The sequence below is a fragment of the Pollicipes pollicipes genome, unplaced genomic scaffold, assembly GCF_011947565.3.
Source record: "Pollicipes pollicipes isolate AB1234 unplaced genomic scaffold, Ppol_2.1 Scaffold_4740;HRSCAF=5597_pilon_pilon_pilon, whole genome shotgun sequence".
In the NCBI taxonomy this organism is placed as follows: domain Eukaryota; kingdom Metazoa; phylum Arthropoda; class Thecostraca; order Pollicipedomorpha; family Pollicipedidae; genus Pollicipes; species Pollicipes pollicipes.
Window position 1 is genome coordinate 22724795 of NW_023596545.1, and position 16966 is coordinate 22741760.

Consider the following 16966-nt stretch of genomic DNA (forward strand, 5'->3'; position numbering starts at 1 on the left):
ATATGGAGCAGAGATGATATCTGAGACTGTTTCAACCTAAGTTAGTTATACTTATTAGTTCTTCTTCTTTAGTTGTTCCAAATGAAGAGCAGGGGCGCAGCCAGAAAATGTGATGGCGTGGCTGCCATGATTTTCAACGGGGATGGGGGGGGGGGGGGGTATTCGAGCGAGTCTCGACTCCATTACACGCGCTAAAAAAAAAAACACAGGTTCTAGTGCATCGATGGGGGGTCGATGTCGCTTTTCCCTGGTGCCTTTAACAGTTTTGTGAGCTCGTTGTGTACATATCCACAAGCTATCCGCTAGTCTTGAGACTAAATTGTAGCCGTTGGACTCACAAGCGTTGCTGTCCGTGGTAGCGTCTATGGGATATAAAACCCGCTCGGGTTTCCTTATCGCCAAATTCTGGAATTAAATTCAGTTTTGTCGTGATGAAACACTGCGTTCGAGCCCGATGGGTGGAGGGGGGGGGGGGGGGGGGGGGCTAAAGCCCCATGAGGCCTGATTGCACCACTGCTGAAGACTTAGTTTATTACACATAGCGCATCGATTGTTCCACACAGCTTAGAAGCCACGCAGGCGGGCGTCTCACACCAGCACGATCTTACGATCCCCCAAGCCGATCGTAATCTGCTCAAAGGACACACGAGTGCGTACGCGTGTCCTTTTATTACGCATGTACGTAATAAGGGTACCGAAGTACACTGAACACATATAGTTATTCATGAATATAGTTGTCCGGAGTCTTACAGTATAGCCGATTCCTATTACTCTCCACTTCATAACATGACCCGCCAGCTTTCCAGATGGGATTCCCACGGCCTCCCGTTCTCAGCCTCGTTTGCTTTACAGTGTTAGCAATGATTGTAAGCACTGTTCGAACTTTGACCCTCGTCTGGTGTGTACAATATACACACAACTTTTTGATCAATTAGTTCGCCGACCGTCGTCAGGTGTTGTAGTCATGAACTGTATGATGTTTGGCTTTAGGTCACGTCACAACACGAGTTCTCTCCTTAGAATTGCTTGGCTTTGCTTGCTAGCCACCAGTGTCTTCTGACTGTGAATCGAGTTCTTTACTAACCGGGCTACCGGAGGGGCAGTTGGTGGATTACTGGACTCGCAATCAGAAGACCCTGGTTCGAATCCCAGCAATCCTGGGGAGGGAATCCGGGTTGTAACGGGTGGATGGCTGAAAATCAGGCAGCATTCAGCCCTAAGAACTCCACAACTCCTGGCAACGGCCAGCGCGTATTTAGCAGAAACGTTGTGTGAACACACCAAACGGCGACTAGAGTCCGAACAATTATTCCATCAATGATGCCAATCCCCCGTCTCAATCCTTTCTTAAAAGTGTAGCGTTCGCTACAGGTTAACAATTTTGTTGACAATTGGAGCACATTACTGCTACCTAGATCGATGTATCGCCCAATTAACCCAAGTTGTCAGTGGAATCTCCGTATCAGAGGATCCATCGGGAAAAGCATCCTCATCACATCTAAATTCAGTTGGACGTACCCTTCGCGTGCGAGAAATGCCCTTACACCTTGCACGAATCTTTGTGTTTTCATACATTGCCAACGAGATGTGGAGGGGTCTCTGGTTCCCCGGCGCAAGGTGTATTGTATACAACATGTATGCATGTATATAACATCTTGCTGTATTCATCTACGATGGCGAGTACCAATTATTATGATGACATCGCTGCGTTAATTTACTATAGTCTGTCCTCATTTTTCGGACAGCGGGTGTTTTACCTGTTCCGTAGCCCTGGGTCAGAGAATCCGCTAAGGGTAAGGCCGACGGGAGACATCCAGACTTTTTCTTTCCTGTCTTCCCATTACAACTTCTCATCTTCCCACGCAACGCCACCGAAGCAGCATAAATTTCGCAATGGTTAGAGCGAGGACGAAATCTGCCACCTCTTCTGCCGCACAGCCCCGCTGTCAGCGATGTCATGTCACAGTGTCTGCTTCCCGTTCTTAAGTGTTGACCTCTGCCGGTCCTGCCCGTGGAGATCGCCCATGAGACTGAGTTGACTCACAGCTCGCCTCTGGCTGGCAAAGGTCGCCCGAAGAGCAGGCATCGCTACGGGACGGTGGCATCAGCGGCTCGCTGTCCCTGGGACGGTGGCGTCAGCGGCTCGCCGTCCCTGGGACGGTGACGTCAGCGGCTCGCCGTCCCTGGGACGGAGGCATCAGAGGCTCACCATCCGTGGGACGGTGGCATCAGAGGCTCACCGTCCCTGGGACGGTGACGTCAGCGGCTCGCCGTCCCTGGGACGGAGGCATCAGAGGCTCGCCGTCCCTGGGACGGAGGCATCAGAGGCTCACCGTCCCTGGGACGGAGGCATCAGAGGCTCGCCGTCCCTGGGACGGTGGCGTCAGAGGGCTCACCTCCCGTGACGGTGGAGCATCAGAGGATTTCGCCGTCCCTGGGACGGAGGCATCAGAGGCTCGCCGTCCCTGGGACGGAGGCATCAGAGGCTCGCCGTCCGTCGCGGGACGGCCGCCCCGCCGTCGCCGCCCGACCGACGACGCCGACTCGACAGTTTGCCGGTCGTAAATCATGCCTGGAAGTAATTGTCCTGGGTGGCGACCTAATTTGGTGTCGCCGTGGATATTTCTTACTGCCCCTGACCGGCACTTACCGCGGCCAACACCGCATACGGGAGTTCCGGCCCATCGCGCGCGTCTGCCGGCGGTGGCCGCTCATCTGCTGACTTCTGCGACGGCCGGTGCGCTGGCTATCTGGTTCGGTGTTGCGCGTCGGCAGGCTGACGCGGGAAGTGGTGCTGGTGCTGCTCCAAGACGGACTAAAGGCTGGCTGTTGTTGCCTTCACTCTCCTGATGCGGATTCGATCGCCACTTACGTTCACGTTCGTGCTGGAAGTGGGTACGGGGTGGAGCTGTTAAGCCTGATGGTGATCTTAGACCACAACACTTGAGCGGCAAAGCTCCTCTATTTTTGAAGAGAAACCTTGGGTGCTTCCGTGTTAAGAGGACCTGTTAGATGGATTGATGGCGGCGCTAGCTGTCTTCGCTGGCAGGAACTCATGTTGACAGCAAATTGTTGATGGGAGCTTGCTAACAGTGTTGCAGCCGCTGCTACAGCTTCATTGTTGCGCAGTTCTGATGTCTGTTGCAGCACTGGAATAGTGTTGCCCATCCATCCGTTACATTTGTATGTCGAGGACAGAGATGTGGGCTGATTCTCACCCGTGTACGGGCGTTCTGTTACAGCATCGTAGTGACGGTGCTGGTGCTGAACGTGCACTGGAGGTCGCCGCAGACGCACCGCATGGCGCCATGGGTGCGACGCCTCTTCATCCATCTGCTGCCGCGGCTGCTGGTCATGCGCCGGCCCCTCCGACCCCGCAGAAGGTCAGAAGTCAGGTAGCTCGCGAGCCAGTGCAGTCTGCGCCGAGTAAGCTGCTCGCTAAATTACTCCAGCGCGTTGGCTAAGGGTGGTAAACAAAAACCAGCTCGTGCTTGTGTACAGCTTTGTGTTGCTACATGGGGCATGGCCCATGAAAGAAACCGTAACTAAGTGCATTGACTGTGTACGGAGTTCAACCGCATAAGAGCGTACGTTTCTAATGCCCTCGCAGTCGGACTTCAGAGGCATTCATGAATTGGCAGTGCCTCGCTTCCGCGGGCTTGCTTACCAAACTTCGGGCTCTTATGCCTTCTGGGAACGGGTGTGAAACATGCAGGCAGTGGAACACGCGCCCGGCGAGCTCCGGCATCGAAACTGGGGCTGCAGTTTAATGGTAACTGGCGGCACTGCAGCCATGCTCGCCGCATGCATTATTGACCAGCACGGCGATCTCTTCGGCAGTGTTCGGGTCAGTTGCCTGAACTTGCCGACATGTTCTGCGACCTCAGCTACAGTTACACCCTGTTATGCGCAGTCAGCAAGTGAATGCCGAGCTTGCTGAATGTTCGCTGACCTTTTGTTCGCCGCGTTTCTCCGTCACACTGCCGGTATCCGTGTTTGGAGAAGCGGGGGAGGGGGGGGGGGGGGTCATTGAGAAGGGCGTCGCTGCGCGGTCCTTCTTTGGAGCGCAGTGGCACGCCGCTGGCGTCCAACGGCTACGGCGTCAAACGAGAACCAAAACCGTCACCTGCTGAGCCAAAACCGTCACCTGTTGAGCCAAAACCGTCACTGGCCGGCACGGTGACCCGTCATCCGGAAACGTCTGAACTGACCACGCAGCTGACCTCGTAACTATGTGACATCAGTCGTCCCTCAACCTAACCCACCAGCTTACCAGTGATCTGCTCCAACTAGATGGCTTGTGATCCGACCCGGCCAGCTCCTTTGCGTACTTGACCACTTCCCTGGCAACTTAGCCCGCCGCCTGGTTCCCCTGTGTCTAACACCCGCAAGCTCCCCAATGACCTAGGGCCTACCAGCACCCTTGCGAGCCAACTCCACCAGCTCCCCCATGTGCCCAAACCCACGAGTTGCCCTTGGTTATGGCCGCACCGGCTGCCTTGTGGGCCGACACCCTCCAGTTTCCATGAGCCCAACACGCACCGCTCAGCGGCAGAAGTGTGGCTCGCTGACTGGCGCCTGACTGACGCACGGCGTCGTTTCAGCGGCTGGCGGCCGGGAGAGCCGCTGCCCGGGTCAGCTGCCGTCTTCCGCACCCCGTCAGTGGACCTGACCGATTCTCCGACGGCCTCCTCGCCAGACTCGCTAGCACCGTGCGCAGACAGGTCTGGTACACTGGCCGAGCCAGCATTGTGAAATGGCTCGACGTGCATGTCAAATTGATGGCCAGTGTCTTGCGAAGGACTTGACGTGCCTCTATCACTTTCAAGCCGTTTCCAAAGGTGTGTGCTGTTTTAGTTTACGTTCCGGCAAAATGTTTGTTCTAGTTCACCTGCTATTTATTGGTGGCTTCTGTGCAAGTCGGAGACTTTTTTCCTGCTAGCGTCTGAGCCAAAGTATGATAAGTGCCTTACGTTGCCCACGACGCATGCTTGTCTTAACTTCTATACACTAGATGTTCCATTCACTGTTCCACATTCGATTTTTGTTCTCCTGGCCTAGATTCTAAAACAGCAGCTGCAGCTCCTCTTCCCAGCGTGGCAAAGACGGACGTGTTTCTGTTCCAGACATTTTACGGACGCGCTCATCAACCCGTCGTGCCAGGTTCATGGGCTGGACAGGAACGACTGGAGTCCCTTGTGCGAGGGTGCTGCCCTCTTGTCGTCATCTGCACAATTCGAGTCAGCCACGTGCTCGCAAGATGTCCATCGCGTCAGTTGGTGTGTCAGCTTTATCGCAGAAAACACCAAAAACAAAGAAGACCAGCAAATGGTACGGCCTGGATGAAATGTGTATCTGATTTCCTCACGAGCAGTTGCGGTTGGCCACCTACGTTCGTTTTTCACAAACCCCTAGCATCCACCACGTCGCCTGCGCATGGCGGCTCTCCAATCCCCGCCGGCACTTGAGAGTACCACCCAGCTTTCCAATACTAGGATCGATAAAACGCTCCCTTTCTTCAGTCCAGCATTTCATCACATGCGTGATGACACGGCTCTGTGTGTCCCACCAGACCGGTGTTGACAGTAGACACGAGTAGGCCTGAGTTCCCGTCGCTCCAATTCCGTCTACACTCGCGCTGTCTGGCCGCAGCACAACAGCCGACAGCCGTCAGCCCTCGGCGTCATGGTTAGGCTAGGCTAGACTCGACCTTATACTTTCGTCTTTACTTGCACGTGCTCTCAGATAGTTAATGCAGACGACATCCATATGAAGCGGTTCTCGCCAGCTCATGTCGGTATGCCATGTCCCCGCAGCGTTTGATTATCGCCGCCGCCGTTGGCGGAGCAGATGGAGAAGAGTTCCGTGAATTGCAATGCTGACTGGCACCGACTGCCCCCTCCCCCTCTCCCGAGGTTAGAAATCAAATATAGAGAGTCATGAAAGGAAGCGACTATATCTCAGTCTCTGAGCGTTGATCCAGATTCTGTCCCAGCCCACTGCGCACGGGGACACGCGCGTGGCCTAGTGACGGGCCGATCTTCCGACATCTGAGGCGTAAGCAGGCCTGGGATCCCGTCGTTCCGGTCCTGTCTACGTTCATCACGCTGTCTGGCGGTAGCACACACACACACACACACACACACACACACACACACACACACACACACACACACACACACACACACACACACACACACACACACACACACACACACACACACACACACACACACATATATATATATATATATATATATATATATATATATATATATATATATATATATATATATATATCGGTGTGAAAATGCTGGAACTTTTGCAGCGTCATGTCTGCATCCTCTGGTTTTAAACATAAGCATCGTGTCATTTGGTGCGGCGAATCCCGCGAGGAACAGCTGGGCGTACATGGCCTGCCACCTACAAACTGCCCTCGTACAGCAGAAGTGGCCCTGGCTTCCAGCCACAAACCACGACCTTGCTTGAACGGTGGGCCTTGTGCGCGTGATGAGTGGCTCCGGAAGTGGTGATGTGGATGTTCTTTGGGTCATAGCGGTGCGCCACGGGGTTGCATTCTAGTAGCGTTAGTCACTTTTGCCGTGATAACCATGCGACTTTACCCATCGTTCTACGGCAGGTGCGCGAGGACTGGAAGTATGTGGCGATGGTGTTGGACCGGCTGTTCCTCTGGGTGTTCCTGCTGGCGGTGGTGATCGGCACCGCCGGTATCATCCTGCAAGCGCCCTCTCTGTACGACGATCGCGTTGCGCTGGATCAGAAGTACTCTGAGATCGGCAGGCACCGGCGAAAAAAGTGAACGATGCTGGCGGTAGCCTAGCGACTGGTCGATAAAACTGTGGTTTATGGTAACCTCGGTAGATGGCACAACAATAGGGTCGCTACCGATTTCGACAATTGCTGTGGCGACGCGCGGCTGTCGGGCGAACGGGCTTTGGTTGACGGGGATGGAGCATTAGATGAAGGAGTGTAGTATTGACATGCGCGTAAGTGACAGTAGCATGTTTAGTTCTACATGGCCTCGTCGAAAGCAGAAAAGAATCCATGTTTCGTTGTTAAGTACAATACCAAAGTTTAGGTAGGTATGTGGCACCTGCACCGCCGGATTATGCATCGCTTTCTGTGCATCTGATGGATCAACAATTGTAAGAAAGTAGTCATCAGTGGCCTGTTCAGCATTAGTGTTAACCAAGCCTGGTGTCATGGTTCACCGCTGGGTTTTAGACATCGTGTTCTGCTACTGAGGGACTTTTTTACTTAGTGTACCATGGCGTAGTACTTAGTTTTGCCATCCCGTGCATTAGAGGTTTATTTTGCCCATAGTTGCCACCTTCCAGTGTTCCCCCATTACATTAGGGCTGATTTTAGTACTAAGAGGTGGTTATTACGTCTAACGTTGTGCAGCAGACTGAATGAGTGAAAGCGTGCCACGCGATCGATTAGCGACGTTGGCCGAGTTCACGTCACACACTCACCTAACAATAGATGACCTGAGAATGCCGGGCACAGATGGGACCGATTTAGCGTGAAATAAGTGTCGTATGGAAAATAGCAGCAGCTGACCTAAAAGAGCATTAAGCGCCCGACAGACGCTTTTTTCGGTGGGGCACTTTCAGTTCGCACTTAGCTCCAAATGAGATCCTTTAATGTCAGTAGATTTCTATGGCCTTCGAAGGTGGCCTTGCCACTGGAAGGTAAATTATCGATACATCTTTTTTCTGTGAAGACCGGGCGCTGCTCATCAAACGGCCAGCCTTATTCAGTAGATATGAGCCCACCTCATGGTCTCGCACAAAATTATATTCGCACTACACTGCTGCTGGGAGTATGTACATCGCGGTTCAAAACAAGCAGTGATGAACCAAACTCGTGAGTACGATTTCTTGAAAAACGGGGACAAATTTCAGACTGACCCCCACTCAGTCCTAAGAGATGGGTGTTTTAGTTACGGCATGCTTCCATTATGAAATACCATGATATGCTTTGATTGATGGTCACGTTCATCATCCACGCAGAGTCTTCGGTTTAGCAGAATTCATGCGGGTATCGCCCGTCATATATGCGTTATGTCCATGTTCTCGCCGCGTCAGCTGGCCCCTCTACCTCATTTGCAGGGATATGCTTACCTCCCGATTTTCCGTCATCGCATGCACACTGGCCCAGTTGCACCGTTCGTCGCGTCATTCGGTCAGTGTACACCATAGCACCCATAAGTCGCCTGCCTGAGACGCACAGCTGGCGGAACCTCCCCACGCGTTTTCAGAAAATGTCAGCAGAGAAGAGTAGTGAATTTCGTATTCCCATGGCAAATATGTCGTGACCAACCGCTACACCAAAGTCACACACGAAGTGATGCGTGTCTGTATCGTGCTTCTCGTGATGGGCATGCCGTGGGCCCGGTTTAGTGCGGAGAGCGTAGCAGGTGGTAGCGGTGTAGGCGTAACATAAGTGCACTTGGGCATGTGGAATCAGAGCGGGGGCGCCGACGGCATGCTGGCCGTCTTTCAGGGGATCTTGTGAACCTTTGCCACAGGACGGAGGCCGAGAACGGGCTCGCCGGGTGGTAAGTCGTTGGAAGGTAATTCCGGCGCTCACGTGAGAGCTTCCCCGCGTTCCAGTGGGCTGCTGGTGCTTGTTCGATTGTCCAGCGACCTTAAGAACCTTTATCGGAGACGCAAAGAGAGCAATACACTCCCAAGTTGAAAGTTGTTTGTTGACTATACCAATTCACGCCCTCGTCCAGCGGTCTTTCGAACGCGAGCGATCTGGAGCGGGCCCCATATTCTTAGTTCGATACCACTTCGCTGAATATAAAGTCGTCTAGCTTAATTTACATTTCGTCGATGCATGCATACCCAACAACACCAGGGCTCTTCCAAATGATTGCAGAGTAATTTGCTAATGATTTCCACCCTGGTGAAATTCACTCAGCTTCAGAAACAATTTGCAATATAACTTCCACATGCTTTGAGGAGGAGATCATAAGGCTTCTCGGAACCTAACTCTCTTGTACACAAAATCGTTAATCGCAATCTTGGTGCACACCCAGTGTTCTTGCAAGGAGGGTTTCAATCTCGCGATCTCCAACGACGAGGCCAATCATTGTGAACACCTTAATGCGGCAACAGGCGCAGAGCTTCTGGTAGTTTTGTTGTTAGCATTTTTAGGACTTTCCGTCGGTATAATCCAGTGCGCTGCAGTGAGGAATGCAAGGGACCGTGCGACAACTATGCATATAATTTTCCCATGCCTTCCACATCCCATTTCCCGCAACGCTATTTCAGAGTTCATTGACGCAGCGCCAGCCTCACCCATAGCTGACAAATGGCTAACACGAGTCATCGCTCTCCATTTCACGATTATGTGATGTATGGATAACCTCTGTAATGAGGCACGCTTTCCAACGCTCATACTCCAACCCACATTCATCCTCTCCTTCGATGTCACGGCACTTAACGTCTGTTACAGGACGGGAATGGATTCCTCTACCCCACGTTTGTGTAAGCCTCTGGTATGATAGAAAAGGAGTTTGGATGGCTGCAAGTGCTGTGATCCTCAGGAAATTCATGCTACTGGGGCGTCAGCCGTGTCATCCACTAAGTTATGTTCCACTTCTCGCAGTTAAGCGATGCCCCCCCCCCCCTCCCCCAGCCACTCGCAGGCTTGGAGCGAAACGTCTGCATTGATGGTCAAGGGAGAAATTAAGAACACCATCATACTAAAAAATAGGTGAAACATCCTCTCTCTCTCTCTCTCTCTCTCTCTCTCTCTCTCTCTCTCTCTCTCTCTCTCCTCTCTCTCTCTCTCTCTCTCTCTCTCTCTCTCTCTCTCTCTCTCTCTCTCTCTCTCTCTCTCTCTTCTCTCTCTCTCTCTCTCTCTCTCTCCCTCTCTCCCCCCTCTCTCTCTCTCTCGCTCTATCATCACAAATTATCTGATCTATTGCTTAAGTATTTTACTTGGGCCTCAGAAACAACTCGATGAATGCCCAAAATCAAATCAGGCATAAACAATCGATACTGAAACTACATGCGGACGGCTTCCAAAACGAATCCAAGTGCACAATGCTGGATGTACGTGATATATTTCTACATAAACAGTCAGAAAGCGACAGTTGTTCGTCAATGGCACACGGCAACACCACATCGGCGTATGCTGAATGAGATCGCCGCATGTATCTCCAAACATCGCACTTGATTAAGCCTCATCAAACCCTCGTACCACCCCAGCATCTGCCAACCAAACATCCAGATCCGCGACGCAGTTGAACGGACCCATCCCGGCCCAGAAGTATTGCCAATGCGAGATCACACACGGACTGTGCCAGTCTGAGCAGGTGGCGACATTGGCGACGCTGAGGAGATCAGCGCGCAGCGGACGTGCCCATCCCTGACAAGGGTGTCGTCGTCACCACCGCTGATGGCAGCGCCGCCGCTCAAACACCTTACAGTTACAGCAGGAGGGCAGCGCTGGGTCGCTGCCCGGACGACGTCGCGCGGCCATCCTGTGCAGCGTGTCCTCCGCCTGGCCCTCCCTCCTTCTGAGTGGCGCTGCCGGGGCGCGCTGCACACAGCGTCGGAGAGCGCCCGCGGCAGGATGCACGCCGCCGCCGCTCTGCGGCCGTTCGTCGCTTAGCAAAAACCGCGCCGAACCGTCCATTGAGCATGGGATGAAACTCTCCAGTCTGTTTCGGCGCCGGACGACGGGGTCAGCGCGATGTCAGCACGGGGTCAGCGGGGTCATGAGGAGGTGACGTCGCCGGCCCGACCGACGCCCGCACGGCCGCGCGGCTGCGGGGGCGGAAGCGACGGTGACACGTGAGGATGGTTTGGCGAGACAGCAACACTTCAGAGGCTGCCGGCGAGCGGGCCACGTGGCAGTCAAGGTGCCGCTCGCTGCGGGAGGCTCGGCATTCCAGCACCGAGCCATACATGAAGCTGAAAAGCGGGACGACCTGTCCTGCACATGTCGAAAATCAGCTACACAGTTCGAAAGCATAACGTCAATCGACTTAACAGTTGCCATCAATAGACATTTCGACCAAACAAAGCTTTACATTAACAAAGACGCACTATCGCCTGCTAGAATGGCCACATAAACATTATTTGTTGTCAGCGAACACGTATTTCCTGACATCACAAACAACGCATTCCAAGAAACTGAAACTGGGCGGTGTTATACAGGTTCTCCTTCATGAGATCTGTCTCCTGACCTTGAACAATAAGCCTATCTCACTTAATACGAACACCGTATCAAACAGCTTACATAAACAATCAACCCGTCATGTGAAGAACCCCAACCTCACCTCTAGCACCACCTGTCGTAAAAGAACCCCAACCTCACCTCTAGCACCACCTGTCGTAAATTATATTCGCAGGAAACAGCTCGCACATGCACATCAGCGGTGTCTATGCCCCGACTCCCTGCCACCGTGTATCGCCGTTGGCCATGCCCACCTCTAAGCGTCTTTCCTCCCGTCACAATCACGGACAGCTAAGGTCTCTGGCTGCTGCGCCACACGCGCGGCGGCCTTGAGCGAGGACACCAGCATGCATACATTCTGCCTCTTCTGGTCACCGGAGATCGCACGGAAACCTGAGGCCAGCGTTCCAGCATTGGTCCTCGACGACACTAGAGACTGCAATGGGGGAGGGGGAGCGGGGGGGGGGGGGGTTGAGCGCGGCGCACAAGATCAGATTGGCCGGAGCCGGAGTTCAGCTTACGCTCAAGCTCCGTCTTCAACTCCAGAGCCAAATGCCGCCCCAAATGCGGCACCAAAACCAGCGCCAGCGTCAACTCAACGCGCCAGCAACAGCGCCGCTGTCCCAGCGCCAGCAACGCCGCTAACTCAAGCTTCGACTCCGCGGAATACGCGCCGCTCCAGCTTCAGCGTCAGGACGCGATCCAGCGCCGCTTTATGTCCAGCACCGGGTCCTGTCGCGGCTCCAGCCTACTGGCGTCCGCCCTGCTGGTCCTGCGGGTCTGGATTTAGCATCCGGTCCTATTGCGGCTCCAGCCTACTGGCGTCCGCCCTGCCGGTCCCGCGGGTCTGGATTTAGCATCCGGTCCTATTGCGGCTCCAGCGCCTGCTGGCGCCCGCGCTGCGTGGCGCCCGCGCTGCGTGGAGATCCGTACCGTGGGGTCTGGATCTCGCCAGCACCGGGTCCCGCCGCGGTCCGGCCTCTACTGGCGCCCGCGCTGCCGGTCCCGTGGGGTCTGGATCTCGCCAGCACCGGGTCCCGCCGCGGTCCGGCCTCTACTGGCGCCCGCGCTGCCGGTCCCGTTGGGTCTGGATCTCGCCAGCACCAGGTCCCGCCGCGGTCCGGCCTCTACTGGCGCCCGCGCTGCCGGTCCCGTGGGGTCTGGATCTCGCCAGCACCAGGTCCCGCCGCGGTCCGGCCTCTACTGGCGCCCGCGCTGCCGGTCCCGTGGGGTCTGGATCTCGCCAGCACCAGGTCCCGCCGCGGTCCAGCCTCTACTGGCGTCCGCGCTGCCGGTCCCGCGGGGTCTGGATTTCGCTGTACTGCTCGTCAATCGGCCGGCGGTCGTCGTAGAGCGTGGGCGCCTGCAGGATGATGCCGGCCGTGCCGACCAGCACGGCCAGCGTGAAGATCCACAGGAACAGCCGGTCCAGCACCATCGCCACGTACTTCCAGTCCTCGCGCACCTGCCGGCCGGCAGCAGAGGCGCCTATCAGGGACATGATCGTCAGCTATTAGTGCATTAGTTACCATGGGATCCATTTGAAAGCTATTGCGAGATATCCGTACATTTTCTAACGATGTCTCAACGGTCTGTGACCATCCTGATTACAATTATTCAATTTACACCTGTTTGCACCTAGTCATACTTAATGCTCATTCTACACGTTTGTTCGTTTCATCTGATCCACACATCGCACCTAGATCAAGCCACTCGGAAATACTGGGAATGCCGAAAAAGGAGGTCTGCAATGTCCATTTCTCTGCTATAATGTAATCATTTACCTCAAGGATCAACCCTTCAAAATGGTCCGAATCAAAGAAACGGCACCACTCCAATACAATTGGCTTATGGGATTCAATAAAGGAGATTGGAGACATCTTTAAGGGTTTAATTCTATGGGCACGGGAAGTGTTTTTATCATGTTTATGGATTCTATGGCATTTTTACTCATGAAATGTGTGCCTGATTCCCCGAGACGAATTCAAATTCATCCTATGATGGTTTGCGAATTTTCCCTTCAGGAAACCAGCCGGAAGTGCAGCACATAATGCAAAAGCGTTGTCCCATGCCGGAGTAACGCCACCAATATCCCGCCCTCCTCTCATCGCCATAAGATGCTTTTCGAGCATCGATCGCTAAGACACAGCCCATGACACTACGAGGCAGTGCTGGTCTCGAACAGTCACAAAGCCTTAAAGATCGCCTCAATCTTTGGATACTTAGATGTGGCCATGAGAGCTCCAGCGGTTCGTCCTTCAAACAGTGTCGGTGCGCCTTGGCATTGCGTATAAATTATGTTAGGGCTTGAAATCTCGCCAATCTGCACCAGCACTGAATGTTTTCTTATAGGGGCGCGACGGAATAAAATATAGTCAAACGCAACATATAAACCTCTTACGCCAGGCATGTAGTGTATGACCACCTTGCGTAGGTCTTAATCGTTACTTTTTGTTCCGCCGCACACTCAGAACGGACGATCACTGCTTTCACTTCGAGGTGGCACACTCAGGATGTACGATCACTGCTTTCACTTCGAGGTGGCACACTCAGAACGGACGATCACTGCTTTCACTTCGAGGTGGCACACTCAGAACGGACGATCACTGCTTTCACTTCGAGGTGGCACACTCAGAACGGACGATCACCGCCTTCACTTCGAGGTGGCACGCTCAGGATGGACGAGCACTGCCTTCACTTCGAGGTGGCACGCTCAGGATGGACGAGCACTGCCTTTATTCCTATCTGACATTGCAATAGCCATGCCTGCGATCGATGCGCTCGCGGCCCGATGTAACGCCGATACGGCACGAGAGCGCCAGCTGCCGGTGAGCTTCTGGAAAATGTCCGCGCTTTTGACGGTCTGTGACTGGGCGTTCCCTCAGCCTCGCCGACCACCCCCCAGCCACCGGGAGTCAACGACCAGCAACGGATCGTGCGGTCGAGACACAGACTCAGAGCAGGCCGCAGCGCGAGACACAAACTCAGGGCAGGCCGCAGCGCGAGACACAAACTCAGAGCAGGCCGCAGCGCGAGACACAAACTCAGAGCAGGCCGCAGCGCGAGACACAAACTCAGAGCAGGCCGCAGCGCGAGACACAAACTCAGGGCAGGCCGCAGCGCGAGACACAAACTCAGAGCAGGCCGCAGCGCGAGACACAAACTCAGAGCAGGCCGCGGCGCTTTACTGTCATGCTGCCAAAACAGATAAAAACAGACCCACAAATCAAGCAATAGGGCAACAGCTGGCCGCAATGACTCGGCAAAGGGGCAGATGCCATTCGTGGGCTCGCGCCACACCAGTACGGGCCGCTGTAATGGACGACGTCACCGTGATCCTGGTCTGTGATGATAAAGAGTAAATAGTTGCAAGATGATCATGCAATGCCGTCAGTGAGTAAATCATAAGTGGCGCGAAAAGTCGCCCATGCGGAGGCGGAGCCACAGGCAAAAGACACCAGGACAGGGCCGCGAAGAAAGACAAAGAGATGGACACAAAGGCACGGTGGAGGCAGCGACGAAGACATTATATTCTGTTACGTCCAGCGTGCGAGATGCAATGCGTTCTCTGTGATAAGCTCAAAATCTTCAAACCAGAGGCAGCAGATCGAAGGGCTGATCTTACCTGTCGCCCTAAAGCATGAACGTTAAGGCTAGCATGCCTGTCATGAATAACACTAGGCATCTTTTCACTAGCGAAAATATGGGATAGCTTGGCCATTCCTTTTCATATGTTTCTACAAAACTCATGAAAATCGTGAGAATATGTCGCGACCATAAGCACAGTTTGAAAAGATGAGCATTGCCAATGCAACCGATGTCTGTTTGATGACGTCCCTTAACGCATTCCTCCTGGTATATTGAAGATTGGCAACTGTTTCCATAAGAGCTCTGTACTACTCCTACCAAAATATCAGGCATAAACAGGATATCAAGGATATCAAGATCTTGCTTGCTTATAGCAAACCATGAATGACACATATTCGGAGAGCTAAATGCAGTCGCAGATAAGACAGAAAACAACATAGATGCAGGGACATGGAAAAGGATCAAGGACCAAATCTCTCGACATAAAAAACTTGTGAAAGGCACTAAAACGGTAGAGACAGAGTCAGAAACACGGGCACAGAAACGGATGGAAGCATAAGAGCCAGATGAAAAGCCAAATTTCAACCAAAGATATCGTCAACGGTGGGGACGAAAAAGGCAGTCGAGGCAAGGAAATGGGCAGCGAAATAGACGGGAAAAAGACAGACATGCCTGGAAGCGCGAGAGGGAAGCAGATGAGAGCCAGCGATCCGATTACCGAGCGTGTATACGTGCTCGTTGCTGAGGGTTTAAGCCTAGCACGGCTACGCGCCGGGGCCTATTTTGAGCCGTTCCGCTAGCCGGCCACATCAGACAATGTGCGACCATGGCGACGTCTGCGGTGCCGCCGCCCGGCTGGCCCGTGTCGCCGCTGCCGTCCGACCCGGCACACCCGGCACACCCGGCACACCAGGCACGCCACGGGCGGACCCGGACCGCTGTTTGGAGGCGGCGCCGCGCCGCTGCTCTGGCCGCCGTGTCACAGACGGGCCCAGCGGAGGCTGGGGAGCGGCGCTGGGACTGCCGAGCCCCGCCCTGAGCTGAGGAGTCCCGCCCTGAACTGACGAGTCCCGCCTTGAACTAACGAGTCCCGCCCTGAACTGAGGAGGCCCGCCCTGAGCTGAGGAGTCCCGCCCTGAACTGGCAAGCCATGAACTAAGGAGTCCTGCCCTGAGCTGAGGAGTCCCGCCATGAACTGAAGAGTCCCTCCCTGGAGTGACGAGTCCCGTCTTGAACTGAGGAGGCCCGCGCTGAACTGAGGAGTCCCTCCCTGGACTGACGAGCTGGAGCTGGAGGGGCCCAACCTGAGCTGGAGGGGCCCAACCTGAGCTGAGGGGACCCGCTCTGAACTAACGAGTCCCGCCTTGAACTGAGGAGGCCCGCCCTGAGCTGACGAGTCCCGCCCTGAACTGGCAAGTCATGAACTAAGGAGTCCTGCCCTGAGCTGAGGAGTCCCGCCCTGAACTGACGAGTCCCGCCATGAACTGAGGAGTCTCGCCCTGAACTGGCAAGCCATGAACCAAGGAGTTCTGTCCTGAACGGATGAGTCCCTCTCCGTGCTGAGAAGCGAGACAGTCAGAGTCTAGGGTGACCACACCTACTTCCAAGGACATCCCACATTTCAAAGAGGTTTCCTGGATCAAGGATCCGCCTAAAATGGAAAAACTGATTAGCACTTCAAGCGCGAAAACTCTCAAATCTATCTTCCAGGTCCAAGCAGACTGATCGGTCTCCAATGTGGGATCAGTCGGTCGGGGTGAAAGGTCTTCCTGGATCGCGGTCTCTCCCCGCACGCAGCGGCTTCTCCGGGTCTGGGCAGAGCACAACACTGCGGAAAGCGTGGAGCCGCGGGCCCAGCCAGCGCACGGCCGCAGAGACGGCGCCTCGGCCATTCATAGTTCAAGCTCAGCTGCTAGAAAAGAATAATGCTTCTCCTTTGCACGCCTTTACACGACGGGCCCTTTGAACGCCGCCAGCGGACCAACTTTGTCCTCGTTTGACATCTATTGGACGACGAAAGGTGAGTTATTGCGACGTCATGTTTCTCTAGTAAGACGTATGCTGATAAGGACACAATAAGCGCCGGGACATAAGCTGGGTGGCAGCAAACTGGAAACTGCTGCACCACGCAGCGAGCCAGCGAGATAGTTCATAACAG

The 16966-nt window shown here is 54.3% G+C and overlaps 2 protein-coding genes across 4 annotated transcripts in view; one reads left to right on the top strand and one right to left on the bottom strand.

The window, feature by feature from the left end:
• LOC119099468 (acetylcholine receptor subunit alpha-like) overlaps positions 1-8711 on the top strand; it is a 59459-nt gene extending 50748 nt beyond the window's left edge. The window contains exons 8-11 of the mRNA XM_037222623.1: positions 3243-3383; positions 4605-4724; positions 5127-5331; positions 6641-8711. Coding sequence (XP_037078518.1) covers positions 3243-3383; positions 4605-4724; positions 5127-5331; positions 6641-6820 — 646 coding nt within the window. The 3' untranslated portion in view covers positions 6821-8711. The remainder of the gene's footprint in view (positions 1-3242; positions 3384-4604; positions 4725-5126; positions 5332-6640) is intronic.
• Positions 8712-10085: 1374 nt separating this feature from the next.
• Positions 10086-16966, bottom strand: part of LOC119099467 (acetylcholine receptor subunit alpha-like) — a 135513-nt gene continuing 128632 nt past the window's right edge. For 2 of the 3 annotated variants that reach the window (XM_037222622.1, XM_037222620.1), the window contains one exon: positions 11694-12685. In XM_037222622.1, coding sequence (XP_037078517.1) covers positions 12494-12685 — 192 coding nt within the window. In that variant the 3' untranslated portion in view covers positions 11694-12493. Of the gene's footprint in view, positions 10956-11693; positions 12686-16966 lie in introns of those variants that run through there. The other variant, XR_005094376.1, reaches the window with a different exon arrangement.